We start from the raw sequence: 22,958 nt of genomic DNA, 5'->3' as shown, positions 1-22,958 counted from the left end.
CCAAAGAGTACACCCTGTGCAAGGGCTGAAGGCTGGTCAATAACTCCGGGGAGACAGACCAATCCCTAAAACCTGACCCTCCCTGCCTCCCTGAATGTTCTCCTTTCCAGTTCCAAATACAGGAACTTTCTGCTGACCTTCTTTAGGCATGTTAAGTCATTAGATTTGGGAATGGGGTAAAGCTCTTAGCTATTCAAGCACTGGCTTTCTCTGAGCAGCAATCAGGAATCTGGGTGGGAAGATGGTGTAGACAGACACCATGTGATGCAATGAAACTTTTGGGTGGTCTCTGAGCAGTGACACATTTGAGACGTGTGATCTTTGTTCTGCCACCAGTAACCATGGAGACTCCAGAGAATCTTGGGCTCCCTCAGCTTCAGTTTCCACACTGGTAAAATGAGGACAATCCTGTCAGTCTCCTAGACTGACAGGCTTCTGACCAGCAGCATGGGCACCATCTGGGAGCTTAATGCAAATAAAAACCCCTGAGTCCCACCCCAGACCTGCAGACTGGTAGGCACTGGGTCAGGGCCCAGCAGTCTGGCTTGCACAAGCCCCGCAGGTGATACTGAAGCCTGCTTAAGCATGAGAACCACAGGATCATAGTGAACTTCTCCAGCTCTCTGCACCGTTTGCAGGTTTGGTTAACCATTTGACCAGGACGCTAACATTTTTTGGATACCAGCATTAGACATCTCCCAGACTCATCTTCCAATATACCAGCAGTCTCTGCATCAGTTTACCAGGCATAAATGCTTAACCAAAAAGTTGGGAAATTTAACATTCTTAAAATTCTTTTGGGGGCAAAATCCTTTGGGAAACTCTCGACCAGTTTAAATGTGATCCAAACCAAAGATTACTTGGTCATAGCTGCCCTCACAGCAGGTCTCAGACATTCTTCAAGCTCTCCGTGTGTAATTTACGTGTGAAGGTTAAACCTCAGGAGAAATATAGACACTTCCAGTATTTGCTAACTTTTCAGTCTCAATTTCCTCCTAGGACTGTTAATGGAGAAGCCGACTCATTTGATACTCTGAGTGAATGGTACCGTGAGGAAAGTCACTCTGTCAGGACACAGGACGCTGTATACAAAGCACACACAGCACGGCCCAAGACATGCCAAGCCAGAGGCAACAGGTTCAAACAGGGTCTGGCAGGCTGGTTATAGAGACATCCTCATCCGTACCTGGTGCTTGCTTTTTTTTTTGTCCAAAAAAGCCTTGTGATAAACAAAGAGGGAGTGAATAAGATTAAGAACCTCCACAGCTGCACAACCTACATTTCTGGCCAAAGTACATCTCTAGAAAGATGTGTGTATGCTTTCATAACAAATGCCTAGGAGAGGAGCTCAGCGTGCAGGGCTGTGGATGATGCTTGTAATGCCAATCAAGTTCTATGCAAGCAAATGGGGGACGGAGAGCAGACAGAGTGGGAGGGGGTGAGGGGAGTACAGCAAGGTGGCAATTCCTGGTGTGGCCCCACCTGCAAAGTGCAGAGGCACCTTCTAGTAATTCAGGTGTTGTTTGGGTTCAGTCATGCCTGTCCGGAAGGCAGGTCACACCAGCTGTCCCAGGGTGTGGAGGAAGGTTAGACAATGCGTAAGCACCTGTGCTGACCCCCAAAGCCAGCCATCTTAGAGAAGTCCAAAGTCAGCCTGGCATGAAGTGTAAGCCCGCAGTCCGTAGGCTCGCTGTGGGAATGCCGTCAGCCAGGCGGCTCCCAGGGCTCTCGGGATGCTCCTGGTGAAATGCACCACACACTGCAGCCACCACCAGCGGCCGGTTAGATCCCGCAGCCTCTGATGTGGGCAATGTGGCCCATGGAGGCCGTGACAAAGTCAAGCTTTGTGGCTGATACTGAGGTTTATTCCTACTGCCTTCATTCAGGGAGGTGTCTGTAAAGACCACATGCTCCACAGCACAGATTTCCTCTACAAGCCCCCCTTTCCCTGCAATACTAGGGCAACATGTCCCCAAATAGAGAGCGTCTCTCATCTACTGACTGTAGCATAGCATTCCAATGGAGCCAGTGTAAGGATACAGTTAAATTTGATGAGATTTAATTTGAAGTCCAGGTGTACCAGGGGTTCATTTTCATGTTCCTTGTAAGCAAACGCTTTGGCAGGCTCTCAATCTCCACTGCTCATCAGCCCAGAGCTTCTCTCCAACCCCAGGCGTGGGGTCATGGCTCTCCAGGCTGGACCACCATCTCTGCTCTCCTGCCTCAGGTTCCTTGGCAGTATTTGGAGACAGCAGTTCCTTTTCTATCTTGGTCCTTCTGGTTTCTTGGTACAGATACTTCCTTAATGATGAACTGAGCTAGAATGATAATGCCTGAAGAATATATATTCTTTTCTTTCTGGAAACAGAATCTTGCTGCATCACCCAGGCTAGAGTGCAGTGGTGCGATCCAAGCTCAGTGCAGCCTCGAACTCCTGAGCCCAGCGTCAAGGGATGACATTCTCTTGCTAATGACTGTCTACTTAGAAAACTGAGGCCCCTTCTCTGCTACCTCTACAGCTCCTTCCTCCTCTCGACTTTCAGATCCAGTAGCGGGTAGGGGGTGTTGGCAGTGAGTCCACATTAACCAGCACCAACCTTTTAAAAATCTTTTACTCTAGACATGATTCCTAACTGCCCTGCCCTTGAATCAGTAACACCCTACATCTGCTTGTGCTTGTCTTTTTCCCTTGCCTGCTTATTTATGCTAAAATAAATGTTCATGTTATTTGGTCCCCATACCTATTTACAAAATCCACAAAAATACACAGTACATATTTTCATACAAAATCAGACATTCTTAAAAACAAACAAAAGACCTCAGAAGTTGGATGAACTGACGTTTCTCTCACCCAAAGAGAACTCTCATTAACACGGAGCTGCAATCGGCTGGCTAGGCCCTTCCTGGATGAGTCCAGAGACATCAGTGGAAGGCTCCCATTTCCCATGGACAGGCCTTAGATACCTCAGGGCAGCCGCTGTGTTGTCATGGCCTCTTCTTCTTCCCCAGGCTAACCTCCCTCGGTTTCCTCAACATTTACATGCAGCCTGGGGTCCAAATCCCACACCCATGGCTGGCCTCTCCCAGCAGGGACGCTGAATATCCTCATATTACAGTGTGAGGTGATGGTGCCCCAACTTAAGTCATCATTCCCAAAGTGACCTCAAGAGCCCAGAGCTGTCCCCTCTGAGCGAAGCCATCACCAGCCACCACAGAGACCAGCTTCCCAGGGCAACGGCTAAAATCATATACGCCAACCCCCACACCTAAGCTTCGTAGGAGGAGGGAAGTGCTGAAGTCACAGAGGCCATTTCCCACTTCAGCTTGAAGGGAGACCGCTTGAGGTGTCTTCAAGAAGGCAGGACCTAGTCACTCACTCTGTGCAGGAGGAAGAGATGACTATCTTCATGACAGGGCAGTGCGAAGTCACTGCCACTCCTCAGCCAGTTCCAAAAGAGGAACAAGAAATGCACGGGCGGGGCCATCCCAGATGGTCGGCCACGCGCCCATGAGGAAAGTGGAAGGTGCAGTGGGCGAGTGCAGGAAGAAGCCTAGTGAAAAAGGAGAGCCACCCACTCTGGAGATGTTGTGTTATATTGCTTAGGGGCCACTGAGAAACTGCTGGCAAGGAAACGGGAACCAAGATTGGAGAGAGAATGATGAATATAAATGAATCCAAAGAGAAATGTCACCTCCCAAGACCAACCAGGTGACAGAGTCCTTCTGTATGACCAAGGCCGTTTATAGCCACTTTTATCTAAATAAACGGATGGACACGGTGCACACATGGCCCCTGTTCTCCAGAGATGTCGAGGGAGCAACAGTATACCATCTACTAACAGAAACCGGAGAGGAGAGCCCTGGAAGAACCTGCAGCATCGCAGACCTCAGTTTTCCCACCCATAAACTTGGAACAGCAGTCCTCTTGAGCAAGCTGGGTTATATAAGCATGAAGAGGAAGAATTAAGTGCTGACACCGCAGGACCAATGAACCCATTATGCAACTGAATCTCCGGTTTAAGGAAATACAAAATCTTTCTCCACTGAAGGCCAACAACCTTTCCATTAAGCATCCCAGAGCCCCAAGAGAAGCTGAGGACGGCCCACAGGCACACAAACGTGCCAAAGGTGAGATGAGAATCCGTATCATGAATACACAGGCTAAGACTTCAATGCTTCTTGTTCATGTTTCAGTGGGGAAGGTGGGATGGGCGCTGAGGGGGCAATGTTGCCACTAATCACCTTCCTTAACACATCAGAAAAAGGTTGACAGTGAGTGGGCACGCTTCGGGGTTTGCTAGCACCAGCTTGTTCAGCCCGAACAGGTCGGACAGGTTGGATATTTAAACAAAGGCGGAAAAATGTAAGGTATAAAACCCTGTGAACTGCTACGGTGGAACTGCTGCCAGGTCCCTGCAGGTTTCATTTTGTGATCTAATGCTGGAAGTCAGGCTCCCTCTTGACTTTGCCACTTTCGTGTTATGAAACTAAACTGGACACACACTCAGGACCTGTTCAAAGTCCTCAGCGCATCAGACAAGGGGCATGGTCGGCGAGGACACCAGGGCACGCTGCATTCCAGAGCAGAGGCCAGCTTCTTGCTCCTCATCCTACCCCCAGCAAGCCCATCCCTTACCTTCCCTAACCTAATTTCTCACTCTCACCCCTGCTTGCTGTTCAAGTGTGGGCAAGCATGATGTTCCAGATTCTGCTGCCATCCACCAGTTTTACCTGGTAAGACTGAGCTGCTGAAATAACTCAACAAGATATGTCAAAAATACTGTACTGCCTGCATTAAAGATAAAATTTATTTTGCATTTCCTTAGTTTCCAAAAAACAAACTAACGAACACCAACTCTGCTAAAACAGAAGAAAACTTAAGTTATAAATATTAGCATCCAGTTGACCAAATGATAAAAAACTAACTATGAGCCAGATCATAAATTTGAGAAGTAGCGATAGGATGAAAAAGACTTGATTGCTGCTTAACATGTCCACTGAGGGGACAGTGTCCACTTGGACAGTTTTATGATTGTTATGCTCGTTGGCATAACTGAACTTGAACTTGGTCAGTTCAATTCAGAGAGAAATTCTAAATTAAAAGTAAGCATCAGCTACAAGGAGGTTTCTCAAATATTTCTTCAAAAGTACAAAGTAAGCCGGGCATGGTGGCTCACGCCTGTAATCCCAGCACTTTGGGAGGCTGAGGTGGGTGGATCACCTGAGGTCAGGAGTTTGAGACCAGCCTGGCCAACATGGTGAAACCCCGTCTCTACTAAAAAAACAAAATTAACTGGGTATGGTGGCACATGCCTGTAATACCAGCTACTCAGGAGGCTGAGGCAGGAGAATTGCTTGAACCCAGGAGGTGGAGATTGCGCCACGGCACCCCAGCCTGGGCAACAAGAGCAAAACCCCATCTCAAAAAATTAAAAAATATATATATATAAATAAACACATATACACACACATATATACCCATATATATAAAAAATAAGTTGTGCTGATTGTTAAAGGGTATTAGAAAAGAAAAAAACACAAAGTAAAAGGGAAAATGTTTTGAGGAAGGTCAAGTCTAGCAAACAAAAAACAGGCTACACAAGAGACTGTCAATTAAAATTGGCCAACTTTTGGCTTTGATAACTTTCTTACACTTTTTATCTTATTTGAAGAATAAAATTCAGTGACAAATCCCACTTGCCTACCTTTTTTCTCAGAGGATAGTGGTAGCTTTCAACTATTCAGGTTTCTAAAATGCAAAGTAAAAATTCTGGAAAGAACCACAGAATCTCATCTAATAGTATTAATGCAAATCCACACTAAAAAAGTATAAAAACAGGCCAGGCATGGTGGAGTGTGCCTGTAGTCCCAGCTACTCGGGAGGGTAAGGTGGGAGGATCGCTTGAGCCTGGGAGGTTGAGGCTACAGTGAGCTATGATGGCGCCACTGTACTCTAGTCTGGGAGACAGAGTGAGACCCTGTCTCAAAACAAAAAACCACACACACAAAAACCCAAGCACACACACATACACACATACATATGTAAACATCATAGAACAAGCAATCAAACAAAAAAAAGGCAAGTGTTCAGGTAATAATAAGGATTTGCACAACTTGGCCACGGAAATTCAGCATGACACACAGCTACTGTTGCACAGCATTGTTACCAGGCTCTTGGGTTCTTAGAATGCAGCCTATGTTGCCCCAATTGTTAAGAAGCTGGGAGTGTATTTTCTCACTTTAGTAAATCCATCTGCTGAACAAGTAGGTATAAGGAGCTGCTGGGTTAAATATCTTAAGAGAGAAGAGAACGGAAGGCCTTGAACTACAATTTGTTGTGCACCTAACATGAGCCAGAGGCTTGAGTATATGTTACAGCATTTAATCCTTCTAACAGATTTTGTGAGTAAACATTACCCCCACTAAAGACGAAGAAATTGAGGCTCTTGACCACTCCAGAGAGTATCCTTTATCAGCCCTGGCCAGAAAAGTTAGGCAGAGCTATCAGGACTCAGAAGCACCACAGAAGATGTCGCCCTTCTTTAAACCACTACTGAAGTAAAAATAAAAGCACACAGGTTTCACATCCAGCCAACGAGATGTAAAGAAAGGCTAAATTTATTTAATCAATTAGTAAGCTTATGTGGTGAAAGCTTAATAATGCTTTTGGGGGGAACTGGTAGCTCAGACATTCTGCTGTAATCAACAAATTTGTACATATCCGCTCTTTTTCTCCATGTCTTATCTAGTGGAAAATCTCCACTCTGGAGGGAAGATTATGGGCCTCTTACCAAGGTGCACTCTCAAGAGAGGGAAAAGCATATTAAGTGGAATGATCATGGAATGGGATATTACACTTACATATATTTTATCTGGTTAAAAGAGAAGTTTCAGCCCTTCTTAAAGAAAAGCTTTCTAAATTATACCAGAAGTATGTCTATTTTAGTGTTCAGAGTACTAACATATGCTGAAAACTGCTTTGATACCCAAGTATTATCACGATGAAACTACAGTACCAAATATTCACTAAATGCCTAACATGTATCAGGAGATATATACAGTTCATACAGCTATGCTGACTACGAATATCCCATTAAAATCACATTTACACAAACCCCTCAACAGTCTTTGTATAGAACATTTATGTCCTTCTAAGTGGAGTTAAATGTGTTAAGATCTCTGAGCATCCCTGAAGGACATTTGCTTTTGATTTGTCTTTCCCCCTTGGATGTAGACAACTGAAATGCTTTTAAGCTTTTCTTTTCCATAGAAGTATTTCAATGGAAAAAAAACGTTCACACAGTCCAGGGCAGGGTGACCCACAGAGTTTTATCCTACAAATAAATATATAATTTATTTCCATGTGAACTGTCCTGATACCTTCCTTCCTGCAGAAGAATATGTCAAGAGGGACAGGGACCTTGTGATTACGAGATTAATTTTAAGATGGGACTGACTGAACCTTTGAGTGGTCACCTCCACCCTTGAGAAGCAACACGTGCCAGAACAAGCTACAGGGTGTCCTCAGAAACTTGACATGACCATGATGGAAGTTCACAGGACCCTTCCTCTTGCTGGGCACTGAGGGTAAAGAAATGACTGTCCCCTGCTTTCAGAAACACTGTGCTACCTCTGCTCCTTCTCTCATTTAATACTGGCCACCTGTTCCAGATACCCAAGTGCAGTTGTGCGCCAAGGGCTGGCTTAGCCTAGGCATCTGAGAGTAGTATGCTAAATTCAGAGCCTTCGTGGTCTCATTTGTCATGGAGCAGGTCACATTTCTGTGCAGCTAATATTTTCTTCAAGCATAATAGGAATATATAAGCCTCTGTTCCTGAAGCCTATCCTGATGTCCAGGGGCATCCTCAGGTCCTATGTCTCCTACACTTGGCAACAGAAAAAAATCATGCCTATGGCCGCAGGAAAAAAGCCTGCAACAAAACAACTAGATGATGTTCCAAGGATTTCCCTTCTTCATCTTACCCCTTCTTTTTGAGGCAAAGTTTCGCTTTGTTGCCCAGGTTGGAGTGCAGTAGCGCAATCTCGGCTCACTGCAGCCTCCGCCTCATGAGTTCAAGTGAACTCCATCTCCTGGGCAGCTGGGATTACAGGTAAGTGCCACCACACCTGGTTAATTTTTGTTTTTTTTTTAAATAGAGATGCGGTTTTGCCATGCTGGCCAAGCTGGTCTTGAACTCTTGTCCTAAAGTGACCCACTCACCTTGGCCTCCCAAAGTACTGGCCCATCTTCACCATTCTAATGACAGTTGAAATCAGAACACATCCCTACTCTTCAAAGAATAAATGAAGTCAGTCATGAAAACTTGCCTCTGCCAGGGTCTTAAGTATGTCCTTAAATGTAACACATGCTCCACAACTCTCTTTAGAATTAAAAGTCTACAGTCTGTAAAATACAGAGCAAAGTGAAAATTAATTTCCTATTTCCCCAAAGCAATTTTAAAAGGAAAATACCAGTTTTAGAGACAGGCTTTATTCCAAATGAGGCACATTTCAATCCTCTGTTTCAAGTATCATTTCTTCACAGCTTTGCAGCCCAGCACTTTCTGGAACACGCTTTGCATATTGCAAAGCTCAATGCCCTTTTTCCTACATTGAGCTCTCCCAGAGGCATGCTCTGGCTCAGTTTCCCAAGTTTGTTTTGGAAGACGAGCACCACTCAATCCAAATTTTCAACGTGGGAGCAACTGATAAAGAGTTCTGGGAAGTTAAAAGCTGGAGCCACGGTGATGTTTCCATGATACATGTTTTGTACTTGATGGCAACCTACTCTTCTGCTCAGCAACTGAGCTGTGGTTAGAAAGGCTTGGGACAAAGGATTTTCAAACCTCAAAAACATGAGAATCTGCATACAGGGAAGTGGCAGCTCACAAAGCTATACCAGATATAGTAATAAATTAAAAAGGTCTTTACCCTAACCTTTCTCAAAACAAATTAAAATAATATAAGTAATAAATTAAAAAGGCCTTTATCCTAACCTTTCTCAAAATAAGTTGGTATTAGCATCACTCTCATCTCCCTACTTGCCAAAATATAATTACTTTTAAAAGATCAAGTAAATTTATTTACTAGTAAAAAGTGTAAGAAGTTATAGGCTTTATCAGTGCTACAAAGCATCTGTCTACGACTACACATAATTTAATATGCTACTTTCATTCTGTGAAGTTTACTTTATTTGGCCAATATAACAATTCTGAGTGTCCTCTTATAAAACTAAGATAAAGGAAACTCTACAAAAAGACTGAGTCGCATTATAAATACAGATAACTAACAAATACTCATAAAATGACTATAGGCCAAAGGAAATAGAGTGAGTTGCTCTATACACCTCAATATCAGCTAAAAGTAACTTGAAACTTCAAAGGATGTAGTCCTCAGAGTCTGTGTTGTGAGGCCCTCTGAGTGTTTCAGCAAAAAAAAAAAAAAAAAAAAAAAAAAACAACTTTGGGGTGGAGCCCAGATCTGCCTCAAGCAGGCAAAACTGGAGGGCTGGGCTCATCTGGAAGAGTGTGCACACACACGGAGGTGTGCACCCCATGTGTGAGTGTGGACAGCCTTCAGACCAGGGGGTGAGCAGAAGAAGGGAGAAGGGTAAGCTGTGTGGTCATCAACTGTGCTGTTGAGGAGCACAGCACAGACCAGCCTTGTGGAATCAAGCCTTCAGAGAAACGAAACTCCAGAAATCCACGCTACAGAGAATCATGCCACGGCAGAGGCCCCACCCAATCTGTACCCCTCAGGGGAGGAGCCAAAAATCAGAGCACAGGGCCATGTCAGACGAAACTGGCACAGTTGAGGGAGAGCCTCGAGCAGGTTATAAACAAGATGGAACGGAGGCACCTGGGTGTGGGTGCCCTGGGAAGCGGAGGCAGAGGTTCTCTGATCCCTCAGCTTAGCGTCGGCTCTGGAGACCCCATGAGGGAATTCCTGGGCACTACCCAATCCCAGCAGGTGCCAACAGACCTTGGGAAGCAGTGATAGCGGAAGGGAAACAAGAAAAAGAACTTTGATCTTAAGCACTAAACTCTCACAAGTCGACTGATTGCCTTCTGTGCTTCTCAGGACCTGGGTTGCATTACTCTTTTTAATTCCTGCACACACATCCCAGGGCAGTTCTGGCCCCTGATTAATGTAACACAGGCCCACAGGTATGTGCTTGGGAGAGATCACAGCTCACTACTAGAGTCTCAGATTCTGGAACAGATCCACTGGGGCAAATAAATCTAACTCCACTCTCTCTGGCACATTTTTGTAAGTGTTCTCACATTTTTATAATTTTTTTCAAAAGTACAGTTTCGCCAACAAATGAAATGGTAATGACTTTTATGTGATTTACCAAAACCCAAATGTTTTTTTAACTCATTATTTGCAACTTTCTGCAAAGACATAATAAATGTAGTATGATAATCCCCAATATTTCAAAAATAGTTACTTAAATTACAGATTTAGTGTAGCAAAAACTAAAACAAGCAAACTTAAAAGAAATCACTCTCAATTTACTCAATTTATTTTCTGGCATTATAAGAATGTTTACTCAATATATTTTCCCTCTCTGGCACATACAACAATAAAAGAGTAGTAATCATTATTGATACGTACCATTTAACAACAACTATCCAAGTGCTTTGCATATGTTATTTACTGATCATCACAGCATTCCCATGAGGTAGGTACGGCTAATACTACCTTTTACAATGAAATAATTCGGACACAGAGGTGTCAAGTAACTTGTCTGGGATCACACAGCTAGTAGTGGAACACTTTCCTAGATTGTCATTATGGTGGTTTCAACTCTAACAATACAGACTCAGAAACTCCCTCTACCCAGGGGATGTCCATAGTACACTGTAAACCTTCAGAACCTTTTACAAACATTATTAAATCTGAGTCCAAATTCAATGTGAGGTAATACTAAGCCATTCTGTTAAAGTGTCAAAAAATTAAGAGATTTCCACAAAATTCTACAGAACTAAGATTAGAACTCAGCCCCAATTTAGTCCTCTCCTCTGAATCAAGGTGCCTCATAATAAGTAAAATCAGTACCAGAAAACCAAAGATTAGCACAAACAAGTATCCCCAAGGCCTGCTTTTCTTCTGTTGCCCAGGCTGGAGTGCAGTGGCAAGATCTCGGCTCACTGCAACTTCCACCTCATGGGTTCAAGCGATTCTTGTGCCTCAGCCTCCTGAGTAGCTGGGACTACAGGCACACATGACCACATCTGGCTAATTTTTGGCATTTTTAGTAGACACATGATATTATGATGTTGGCCAGGCTGGTCTCAAACTCCTGGCCTCAAGTGACTGGCTTGTCTCAACCTCCCAAAGTGCTGAGATTACAGGTGTGATCCACCGTGCCCAGCCAATGCCTGCTTTAAAAAAAAATATTTATAAATAACTCCAAAATACAATGACCATAAATGAGAAATGTATCTTAGAATAGTACCCAGGGCTATGCTACAAAAACTTCAAAATAATTTCTAAGACTATCCAAGTAAACCCAGACAACACAGAGTAATAAAATTCAGTCAAAATGGTTGCCCCCAAAACTATCCCATGCTCACTATACATAGAATATGCTAGTGGGATGACAGTAATAGTTTACCATTGAAAAATAACGTTCTATAACAGCACAGAATGGTGTTGAGAATGAGGAAAAGAGTGAAAGAGTGTTTTATCTAATATGCAAAGTGACACAAAAGCTACATCAATGATTTCTCACATACAGTCCATGTGTCCCAATCAGAAAATCTGAAATCTGAAACATTGAAAATTTCAATATTGAAAACTTTCTGAGAGCTGACATGATGCCACAAGTGAAAATTCCATACCTTACCTCATGTAATGGGTCCCAGTCAAAATTTTGTTTCATGCACAAATATTAAAAATATTGCATACAATTATGCTCAGGCTATGTGTATCATGTGTATATGAAACATATACAAATTTTGTGTGCAGACTTGCATCTGTGTCCCATCCTCAAGATACCTCATTATATATGTGCAAATATTCCAAAAAACAAAACAAAACAAAAAAACAACAAATCAAAATCCCAAACACTTCTGGTGCCAAGCGTTTTGAATATGGGGTACTCAACCTGTGGTAGTTAAAAGCATGGCCTCTGAAGCCAGATATCCTTTATTCAAATCTTATCACTGTCTATTACTTCAGTTCTTTCCTCATTTGCAAAATGGGATAATAATTATACAATCCTTACAAGGCAGAGTACATAAAAATAAATGGAGATCAATAAGGAAATGGAAGACTTGAACAATGCTATAAACCTACTAGACCTAACAGCAAATCTATAGAACACTCCACCCAACAGCAGCAGAATACACATTCTTCTCAAACAGATGGAACATTCTCCAGGATAAACCATATGCTACGTGATAAAACGAGCCTCAGTACATTTACAAAGTTTGAAATCATGCAAAGTATGTTCCCCAACTATAATGGAACGAAACTAGAAATCAGTAACAAATTAATGGAATGAATTTTCCCGACCATAATGAAATGAAACCAGAAATTAGTAAGAAATTTGAGAAGTCACAAATTTGTGAAAACTGAACACCACACTTCTAAATAACCAGTGGGTCAAAGAAGAAATCACAAGGGAAATTAGAAAACATGCTGAGATGAATGAAAAAGAAAACACAACATACAAAAACTTACGGGAAACAACTAAAGCAATGCTTATAGGAAAATGTACAGTTATAAAAGCCTGTATTTAAAAAGCTCTCAAGTCAATAATCCAGACTTATACTTTGCTGTAACACCGGAAAAAGGTCAAACTAAACCTAAAGAAAGCAGAAAAGGGGAAATAATAATGTTTAGAACAGTAATTTAATGAAATAGAGGACAGAATAGAGGGAAATCAATGAAACCAAAAGTTGGTTCTTTGAAAAGATCAATAAAATTTACAAATGTTTAGCTAGATTGACTAAGGGGAAAAAAAGAAGATTCAAATTATTATAGTTAGGAATGAAAGAAAGGAAATTACTACTGACTTTATAGAATAAAAAGGATTACAAAAGGATATTATGAGTTATTGTATGCCAACCAATCACTTGATGAAATCGCCAAAATTCCTAGAAAGATACAAACTATTGAAACTGACTCAAGAAGAAACAAAATCTGGGGCCAGGCGTGGTGGCTCGCACCTGTAATCCCAGCACTTTGGGAGGCTGAGGAGGGAGGATCACCTGAGGTCGGGAGTTCAAGACCAGACTGGCTGACATGGTGAAACCCGATCTCTACTAAATATAAAAAAATTAGCCAGGCGTAGTGGTGCACACCTGTAGTCCCAGCTACCCGGGAGGCTGAGGCAGGAGAATCGCTTGAACCCGAGAGGTACAAGTTGCAGTGAGCCAAGATCACGCCACTGCACTCTGACCTGGGCGACAGAACGAGACTCTATCTCAAAAAAACAAATGAACAACAACAAAAGAATAAAGGACAAAAACAACCCAACTAGAGATGCAAAAAAAAAAAAAAATCATCTGACACAATCCAATACTTTTTCATGATAAAAACACTAAAAAAACTAGGAAAAGAAAGAAACTTTCTCAAACTGGTAAGGAACATTTATTTTAAAAACCCACAACTAATATCATATTTAATGGGGAAAGACTGAATGCCTTCTCCTTAAGATCACAAACAAGAAAAGAATGTTCATTCTCTTTACTTCTATTCGACATTGTTTTGCAGGTTGTAGCCGGGGCAAGTAGGCGAGAAAATGAATACAGACATGATATAGAATAACCTAAGGAATCCACTAAGTAACTACTAGAATGAATAAATGAGGTCAGTAAGGTTGGAGGGAACAAAATCAATATATAAATTTTAACTGTGTATCAATACACTAGCCATGAACAATTGAAAAATTAAATTGGAAAACTACTTATAGTAGTATCAAAAATAATAAAATACTTAGAAATAAATTTAACCAATATAAATAAATTTAACTTGTACTCTGAAAACTATGAGACGTTGAAAGAAACTGAAGACTTAACAAATGGGAAAACATCCCAAGTTCATGGATCAAGTTAGTATTGTTATAATGGCAATACCCCCAGATTGGAACTTTTAACAACAGTTTAGCAATTCCTCGACTTAAACATGGATTTACCATATGACCCAGCAATTTCATTCCTAAGTGTCTACGAAGAAATACAAAAACACAGGCCCATACCAAATGTTGTACAACAATGTCAACAGCAGCTTTGTTCATAATAACCAAAAAGTTGAAACAACTTAAATGTCCATCAACTGATGAAGGGATAACTAAAATGTGGTATCATATTTCTACAATGAACTATTATTTAACAATAAAAAAGAATCTGAAGCCCACTGAAGTACACGCTTTACATGGTATAACGTATGATGTATGAATTATACCGTAAGATGTAAAAAAAAAAACAAATGAAAAGTGAATACAGATATGTATTCATGTAATACAGATATGACACCCAGAGCACCATAGCTTCAGCAACGATTATTTATTTGTAAAACACACTGCCACACAGGTTATTGTAGAAGACAATAACTATGCCTTTTATAGCTGTGTTTATTTCAATCATGTCTCAAAATGGAAATTTTCCGAATCAGGAGTGATTGGGCCTACTATCAAGAGATGTCTCATGGAGGATCACAGCGGTCAGCGGTTAGGGCCAAAACGCCACTAGGAGGGTCCTCTTCATCAGTGTGCCCACTGCCCCTGCCAACTTGGAGCTGGCCCATGGGGAGTTCCACTGAGCAGGGGCTCAGTAGGAAAAAGTGAAGGAATCCCCAAGAGGGGAACAGGCAATACCTCTAGGACCAGATTCTGAGAAGGGCAAATATGTAAAGAACAAAGGACTTTTTGGGCGTGTGGGGTGTAGAACGAGCAGACCTAAACGCAAAGCAAAAATAAATGATACCAACAGGCCAACACGGTGGTAAAAAAAATAAAAAGCTAAAATGCAAAATATTGTATTGTAAAATAGTGACACTATTCAATTCCTTTATACCCGAAAACACTCCCAAGACAGGAGGGGCAAAGAGAATAACCCATCAGGACTGAAATTTATGAGAAAACAAAAAAGCAAAACACTTTGTAAATTCTTAATATATTCCTACTTTTCATGAAGTCATACTCTACCTCACTTCTAAGAGTTTAGACTGAGATATACACAGGCTTTAAATTATTGCAGCATTACTTAGAAATGCAAATAATAATAAATAACATCGAGTGCTTAGTTTGTGCTAGGAACTGTACGCTAAACTAATTATCACCTAATCCTCATCCTTATCCAATGAAGTAGATATGATTAAAAATCTCGTTTTTGGGGGGTCAAAATAGCATGAAAGAAAATAATTAAACAAAAAAATCTTTTTTTTAAAGATGAGAAACTGGAGTACAAAGAGGTTAAGTAACTTGCTTGAGGATAGAAAATTTACAAGTAGCAGCTGAGACCTGAATTCAGGTGCCTAGTTTCCAAATCAAGAAACTTAACTGCTGTATCAGTATGTCCCATGTGCATGTATAATAAACTGGCCCATCTCATTTTAGTGTTTATATAACCAAATATAACTAGCATATCCATTTTATAGTAATTATATAAAGTTTTCTTTTGAAATAAACATGTAACAAATGTGACTCAACTTTTTTAAAAGAAAGCAGAATAAGGACTAGACAGGAATATGGAAGAGTAAATCCCTCAAAACATGTACGATCAGCCTATAAACTATTTTCCATAGGTTCACCCCAATTTTAATATGTCCACCACTCTACTGTCTCCCACCTGAGTGAGCATCTTTCTCTCTCAGGAAGTAATGTCCTGACGTTCATCAGACTTTCTTTTTCTTAATTTTATCCTATCTTATCCTGAAGCTCCAGGACCAGGCCACTTCACTATTTATTAAAAGGTCCCAGACGTTTTGATTTTTGCAACGAAAACGTCTGTGAGGAATCTGGTAGGCATATGCAAGTATTTTTTACATGGCAGGGTTACATGGATGCTACTCTTGGAGGGCTCTTCTTTTACATGTGATAATCTGCACCCAAACAAACTCCAACTGGCAGAGGGGAAACGACTGTGTTTTATCCTGAAGAACTCTGAAGGGCCACAGACCTTGCCAAGGTACTTCCGTTTCCCATGATCCGACACCTCGAATACCCCAGAGATAGTGTGCATCTCTGGTTTTTCCATACAACGGACACAGTTCCAGAACTCTCTGTATCTTTAGGCAAGTCTTCTGAAGGCTCAGAGGCCACTGTCCTGCCTGCCAACCTCCAGGTACCAGCCAACCCCCCAAGCAAAGGGCACCCTCACCCACCTGTGCATGTTCCCATTGGTGGTAAATGATTGGCCACACACAGTGCACTTGTAAGGCCTCTCGCCAGAGTGCACCAGCATGTGGCGATCGAGGGAGCTGGCCGAGCTCAGTGACTTCCCGCAGATGCTGCATGAGTGGTCGGCTCCTCCAGTGTCTGTGTTGTGCTGCAGAAAGCAATGATCACAGCGGTCACAGTGCATCAAAAGCTCAGCTCTTAGGAAATGCAGATCCAGAGCTTTATTAAAAAACCAATGAACTTTCTTGGCTATGTGTTTCTCTTTCATTTTAAGTATCTTCTTGAAGGGGTACAATGTATCAGGAAAACAGGCAAACAAATATTTTGTATGATCTTCCTCCATTCCCGCATTGTTTTGAAAACTATTTCTACTGAAAGGCTCAGAAGAGCCTTCCCAGGTCTTTCTTTGAATCACATACAGATTCACTGACCACATATATTAACTCCTATGAGCCGAAGGACTCTCAACAGCGAAGGAAATATGTCCTCCCATTAAAAGAGTCGATGTCCCGTCTTCAAATTTGATGACTCAGGCCTGCCGTCAGAGAAAGAGAACTGAAACCTGCACAGGGCGGTTTCGGCCTCTGAAAGACGGTAAAAAGGAACATTTCTATTCAAACCCCAGTCACTTTAGTGACCTGATGTTATTCAGTACTATGTCATGATTATACTAGGTCATCAATCCTTCACTGTTCTACACTCATCAACATTTTGTCATGAATTGGCCATAGCAGAAGAAGGAGGATAAATCTTATAATAAAGGAGAAAAGCAAAAAAAGACCCCAAGCTGAGTAGATTTCCTTCTGTGTGATGTACATTTACACTAAGGAACAGGGTTGCAGCTATGATCTCATTATGCTGTAAGGGATTTGGTTCATACCGACAAGCAACATACAACGAAAGGTCCTTTAACTTGATGTTTGTTCAAATTTAAAAGGGGATTTTAGGCCGGGCGCTGTGGCTCACGCCTGTAATCCCAGCACTTTGGGAGGCCAAGGCAGGCAGATCACGAGGTCAGGAGTTTGAGACCAGCCTGGCCAATGTGGCGAAACGACATCTCTACTAAAAATTTTAAAAAATTGGCTGGGGGTGGTGGCAGGTGCCTGTAATCCCAGCTACTTGGGAAGCTAAGGCAGGAGAATCATTTGAACCCAGGAGGCAAAGGTTGCAGTGAGCCGAGATCATGCCACTGCACTCCAGCCTCGGTGACAGAGCAAGACTCTGTCTCACCAAAAAAAAAAAAAAGGGTGATTCTATTTTATTTTATTTTATGTATTTATTTATTATGAGACAGAGTCCTGGTCTGTCACCCAGGCTGGAGTGCAGTGGCGCAATCTTGGGTCACTGCAACCTCTGCTCCCGGGTTTTCAAGTGATTCTCCTGCCTCAGCCTCCCAAGTAACTGGGATTACGGGTGTGTGCCACCATGCCCAGCTAATTTTTGCATTTTTGGTAGAGACAGGTTGGTCTGGACCATGTTGGCCAGGCTGGTCTCAAACGCCTGACCTCAAGTGATCCGCCCATCTGGGCCTCCCAAAATGTTGTGATTACAAGCGTGGGCCACTGCACCTAGCCAAAAAGGAATTCTGCATTGACCTAGGACTTTGTCACAGGAATATGCACATATAAAAGTCATTTCATAACCACCTCCCAAAATTATTTAAAATACTAAATTTAAATTAGGCACAGCTACAACTCATCCATTAAAATCCAATTACCCTGCCCTCTGTTTAGGAAGAATAATTTAAATCAAAAATAGGCTGGTCCGAAGGTCGTGAGTTACCTCAACTGACTGCCCACAGTGAGTGTTTAACTCCTTGTTCTACTCTTTCCCCTCTTCTCACTACTGCACTTGACTTAAAAAAAAAAAAAGAACAGCGGGAGTCTACCTGGCGAATGTGCATGGTCAGCTGGTGCTGGGTAGTGCAAATCTTCTCACACAGGGGGCAGTTATAGGAAGACTTCTCCTCTTTCGTTTCCTAAAAAGAAAGATTAAAAGGGAAGATAAATTTCAAATCACAGTCAATGAGTGCCTTTTCTTTCTGTAATAAGCACTTGTGTCTATGTAGCTGAGAGCATGGGCTCCAGAACCTGCCCAGGTATGAGCTTGTGCAAGTCACTGCTCTGTCTGCCTCAGTTTCCTCATTTGAAAGATGGGAAAAACAGTACCACACCATGCTGTGATGCAGGTTAAAGTAACACACACCAAACACTAGAACAGTGCTGGGATCATAGTAAGTACTCAATAAATACTAGCATTCTAATTACACAGACACCACTTCATCATCCGTGATGGTGAAAAATTAAGCACTGACTCATGGAAGAGCTAGAAAAGAATACATTTCTCCCCAAGCCCAACCTGGGCTATCTTCCAACAGGTTTCAAGGTCTCCAAGAACACATGAGAGATAATAAGGTTCTCAACAGAAGAGCCCACCTTACCGAGAGGGAAGCCCTCAGTGCCTAGCTGTGCACCCAGTGGGCATGCTGTGATTCCTCTGCCCACTGCTAGCACCTGCTTAATGCTGCTCATAAATAATCAACAAAAACATCACACAGAAAATTGCTGTCCTCATCACGACAACTTTGATAGGAATGCCAACCCAAATTGAAGACTTCCACAGAAGGTGACAAAAGAACCAGTTTACTACTTGCTGAGGGGGCTCCTTTTATGTTCCCTCAGAATGCACAGGTCAAGCAGTATGTTTTGCCTTTTTAAGAAAAAGCCAGTGTCGTTCACTAACCCTATGCTACAGATCCTCTTTCCAAATAATTCATGCAGAGTTCTAGGCTGTGTGCATCATTGCCTCCTCACCCTCACAGTCCCTAAGCACCACGGGTTCCTGTCTACATACCCAAAACTAACTGGACCTAGGCTTGGATGCCTCTCCCAGTAATTTGGAGTTGCGGTGCTCAAGAGATTTCTCAAGATCAGCAGAATCACCTGGGGGGCTTTTTCTATGCATTTAACCAGATTCTGGACATGCCACATCAGAGTCATTGGCAGACTGGGGTTGGGGGGAGTAGAACCCCAGAAATCTGTTTGTCTCACAAGCTCCCCAGATGATGGTGACATGTGCCCAGGTTTGAGGATGGCTAAGTTACTAAGTTGGGTGATTATGAGCACTTGAATTGAAAGTTCATGGAGAGGTAGAGCTGAACCCAAGGAGGCTTGCACCTGGGCAAGCTCAAGTCAGGAGAAAGCAGTGTGGAAGATGTCAGTGCTAACCCAATGGGATGGAGGGCACTGTCCCTAGGGCTGGATGCTCTGTCTAGGCTCTGGGTCATTTCCTATCCTCGGGCATCTTTCAATAGACCTCTTTTTACTTGCATTCATTTGAATGAGTTTCTGCTCCTTGCAAATAACACCAATTATTGAGCACTTACCATGTGCTCAACTCTACACAGAACCATCAGGTTTTTTCACAACCACTAATAGACAAGCATTATTACGGATCCCATTTTCTGAACGAGGAAACTGGGGTACACAGAGGCGAGTAACCTGCCTCAAGTCAGAGAACTATTAAGTGGTAGGCATAGCATTAAAACCCAGGTCAGCTGCTCCACAGTCCATGCCCTAAACCACTATGCTATATAAAAGTCTGACCAAAAGAACGATTAACCCCAAGGCACAGAAAGGAAACACTCTGGTGGTTGCTTATGAGAGATGATGAAAATAAAAGTCACCCTGAAGACTATAAAAACAAATGGCGCCATAAACCAGACAGGTGGAATGAAGGCATGATGATGTCTAGCTCACAGCCACCTTCTCTCTCACTCCTCTTCAAAGACAAACAAGTCTCATTCTGAGCAATAGGAACTTTTTTTTTTTTTTAAATGGAGTCTCTCTCTGTTGCCCGGGGTGGAGTGCAGTGGCACGATTGTGGCTCACTGCAACCTCCGCCTTCCGGGTTCAAGCGATTCTCCTGCCTCAACCTCCCAAGTAGCTGGGACTATAGGTGTGTGCTACCATGCCCGGCTAATTTTTGTATTTTTAGTAGAGACAGGGTTTTGCCATGTTGGCCGGGCTGGTCTTGAACTCTCAACCTCAGGTGATCCACCCGCCTCGGTTTCCCCAAGTGCTGGGATTACAGGCATCAGCCACCGTGCCTGGCCAAAACTTTTTTCTAATCTATGGAATTGGGTCTGAGAATTAGGTATGCTCCACATTTTCTCACTCTCAGAAGGAATTAAGAATATGGATTCTACAAAACATGAACATCCTATAAACAGTGGGAAAAAAAATTCCCGTTCTTACTCATTTATCATACTTCTAGTTCTTTCTGAGGTATAATGGGGGGAGGGGGTGTCATACTTTCTCAGCCCAGTTCTACAACTGTAGTCGGAGTAGAGCTGGCCAAGGACCCCCATGGGGCAGGGGTGTGGGGATAAACGAAAGCAACAGCAACAAAATAAGATTTAACAAGGAGGGATATCTCACAGCCAGGCCAAAAGTTGGGGATGAGTTCCATCTCCGGGGTATTGTTGTCAAATTAGTAGATAGACAATTTTACATATATATAATTTTTTAAGTCACCAATAGGATGTAAATACTTTTTTTTTAAAGGCCTCCAAGTGACCAGCCATGGGGAGACAAATGTTTTTTAAAAATCCTCTTGCATTCACCTTACAATAGACAGCAGGCACACCGTGTGGCTGGTGGGGCTGACTTGTGTTGACTCTGGGGTGACTCATGAACTGACACCCCAACCTCTGAGGCTGGCAGTGCTTTGCTGCCAGCCATCATACAGGTCCCCAAAATCCAAGTTACCTGGGAGGAGGTCTACAGACCTAGATGTAACCTTTTAAAACTAACCAGGTCAAGCATGGTGGCTCACACCTGTAATCCCAGCACTTTGGGAGGCTGAGGTGGGAGGATCGCTCAAGCCCAGGAGTTTGAGACCAGCCTGGGCAACATAGTGAAACCTTGTCTCTACAAAAAGTTTTTTTATAATTTAAAAAAATAAGCAAAGCCAGATATCACAGTAATTAAGGCAGCTTACACACATTAGCTGTATAGTTTGTGAAACTAGGAATCAACCATGCTCTGGTGAAAAATAGAGATTCTGTCTCTATTTAAAAAAAAAAAATAATAATAATAAAATGAACCTCCAAGAAAAGAAAGCACTGTGATACTGGAAGAGAGGCCCTCCTGGAGAATTTTGTTTTTGTTTTTTATAAGACATGGGGGTCTCATAATATTGCCCAGGCTGGCCTTGAACCCCTGGGCTCAAGCAATCTTCCCACCTCCGCCTCCCAAGTAGCAGGGATTAGAGACATGACACCACGCCCAGCACCCTAATGGAGAATTTTGAATCCAGTTATTGCAGTCATGCTGGTGGAAGGAGCACACCTCCTGAGTTGAAAGATAAAATTAGCAGCTAATGTGATAACGAACCATTCCATAATGAAACAATCTGGCACCCATGTCAGCATCCGGCTGTGGCTAATCTCTCCTGGAACTCTAAGCTCACATCGATGGGACTTTCCCCGGGCTCCCTCTCTCAGCCCTCCCTGTCTAGTCCACAGGTAAGGAGTCTGCTTCCTTCTTCCCCATACTCTCTCCCCACTGACTTTTGTCTTTTGGATTAAGAACTATATTTACCAGGCTACCTCTAGCCAGAACCTCCATTTCAAAAGCAAACTCAGGATACCAGATCCCTGGAGAAGAAGGGAGGGGGATGAAAGGCGGCCCTGCCCCACCTGCACAATTGCCTCCTCACACCTGAAGAGACAGCCTCCAGTTAGCATGCAAACATGGGGGGTGCTGTGGGCATCCTCCAGGGCCCTAACCACGGTCTCTGATCTGGAGGCTGGACTTGGGACAACTTGGAGCTATTTGAGGAAAAGCTCTTCCTATTACTTCACTTGTTCCTGGTAGAGCAGAAGGATGAGGACGACAACCTTGTCTGTCTTATTCTTCCCCAAATGCCTGGCACCTGGTACAGCAGCTAGCTGGATATAGGAACTGGGTACATATTGTCCAATGGGTTGATGGATGGAGAGATGGATAGATGGACAGTCACATGACAGTGGAAATAAACCTTTTCTTCTCAGAGCTAGCGCTCCTTCTCGACTCAGGCCACAGTCATACAGGCTGAGTATTTTCTCAGGCACCCATAGGAAGAGAGGCACGAGGAGAAAAGGAAAAAAGAAGAGAGAAAGGAATCAATGTTCCAATGCTAAAACATCACTGACCTCTGCCAGGTCCCCATCCCTCAGCAAGGTGTGGAGAAACGCATCTTCCCCCACACCGCTGGCAGGGTTTGGGGCTGGTACAACTTTTCTTGTAGGAAAAGTTGTATCAGAAGCTTTAATTAAGGCTCTACTTCTAAGAATGTATAGAAAACCATCATATTAATACTCAGAGAATTCTGTATAAGGACAGCCACAGTAGGATTATTTATAAAAAAGAAAATGAGTTCACAAAAGCCCAGCAGGTTTGCTTTCTCATCCATCTCTGGTTCCTAGACAAATGCAAGACCTCCTTCTCTCCAAGGATTTAGTATAGCCTCATTAAATCAGTTAAACCAAACTTAAACACAAGGAAGTCAATTCGTATTACATGGATCCAGAGATGAAATGAGAAGTATTCACTCTCTGCCTCCT

The 22,958-nt window shown here is 42.7% G+C and overlaps 1 protein-coding gene across 8 annotated transcripts in view; it reads right to left on the bottom strand.

Moving 5' to 3' along the window:
* RREB1 (ras responsive element binding protein 1) overlaps positions 1-22,958 on the bottom strand; it is a 147,580-nt gene that overhangs the window by 46,045 nt on the left and 78,577 nt on the right. For all 8 annotated transcript variants that reach the window (XM_050789354.1, XM_050789352.1, XM_050789349.1 and 5 more), the window contains exons 5-6: positions 18,240-18,329; positions 16,336-16,499 (exon numbers count right to left, since the gene is read on the bottom strand). In XM_050789354.1, coding sequence (XP_050645311.1) covers positions 16,336-16,499; positions 18,240-18,329 — 254 coding nt within the window. The remainder of the gene's footprint in view (positions 1-16,335; positions 16,500-18,239; positions 18,330-22,958) is intronic.

This window comes from Macaca thibetana, chromosome 4 (assembly GCF_024542745.1).
Source record: "Macaca thibetana thibetana isolate TM-01 chromosome 4, ASM2454274v1, whole genome shotgun sequence".
Lineage (NCBI taxonomy): Eukaryota > Metazoa > Chordata > Mammalia > Primates > Cercopithecidae > Macaca > Macaca thibetana.
This window is presented reverse-complemented; position numbering and strand designations above follow the sequence as displayed.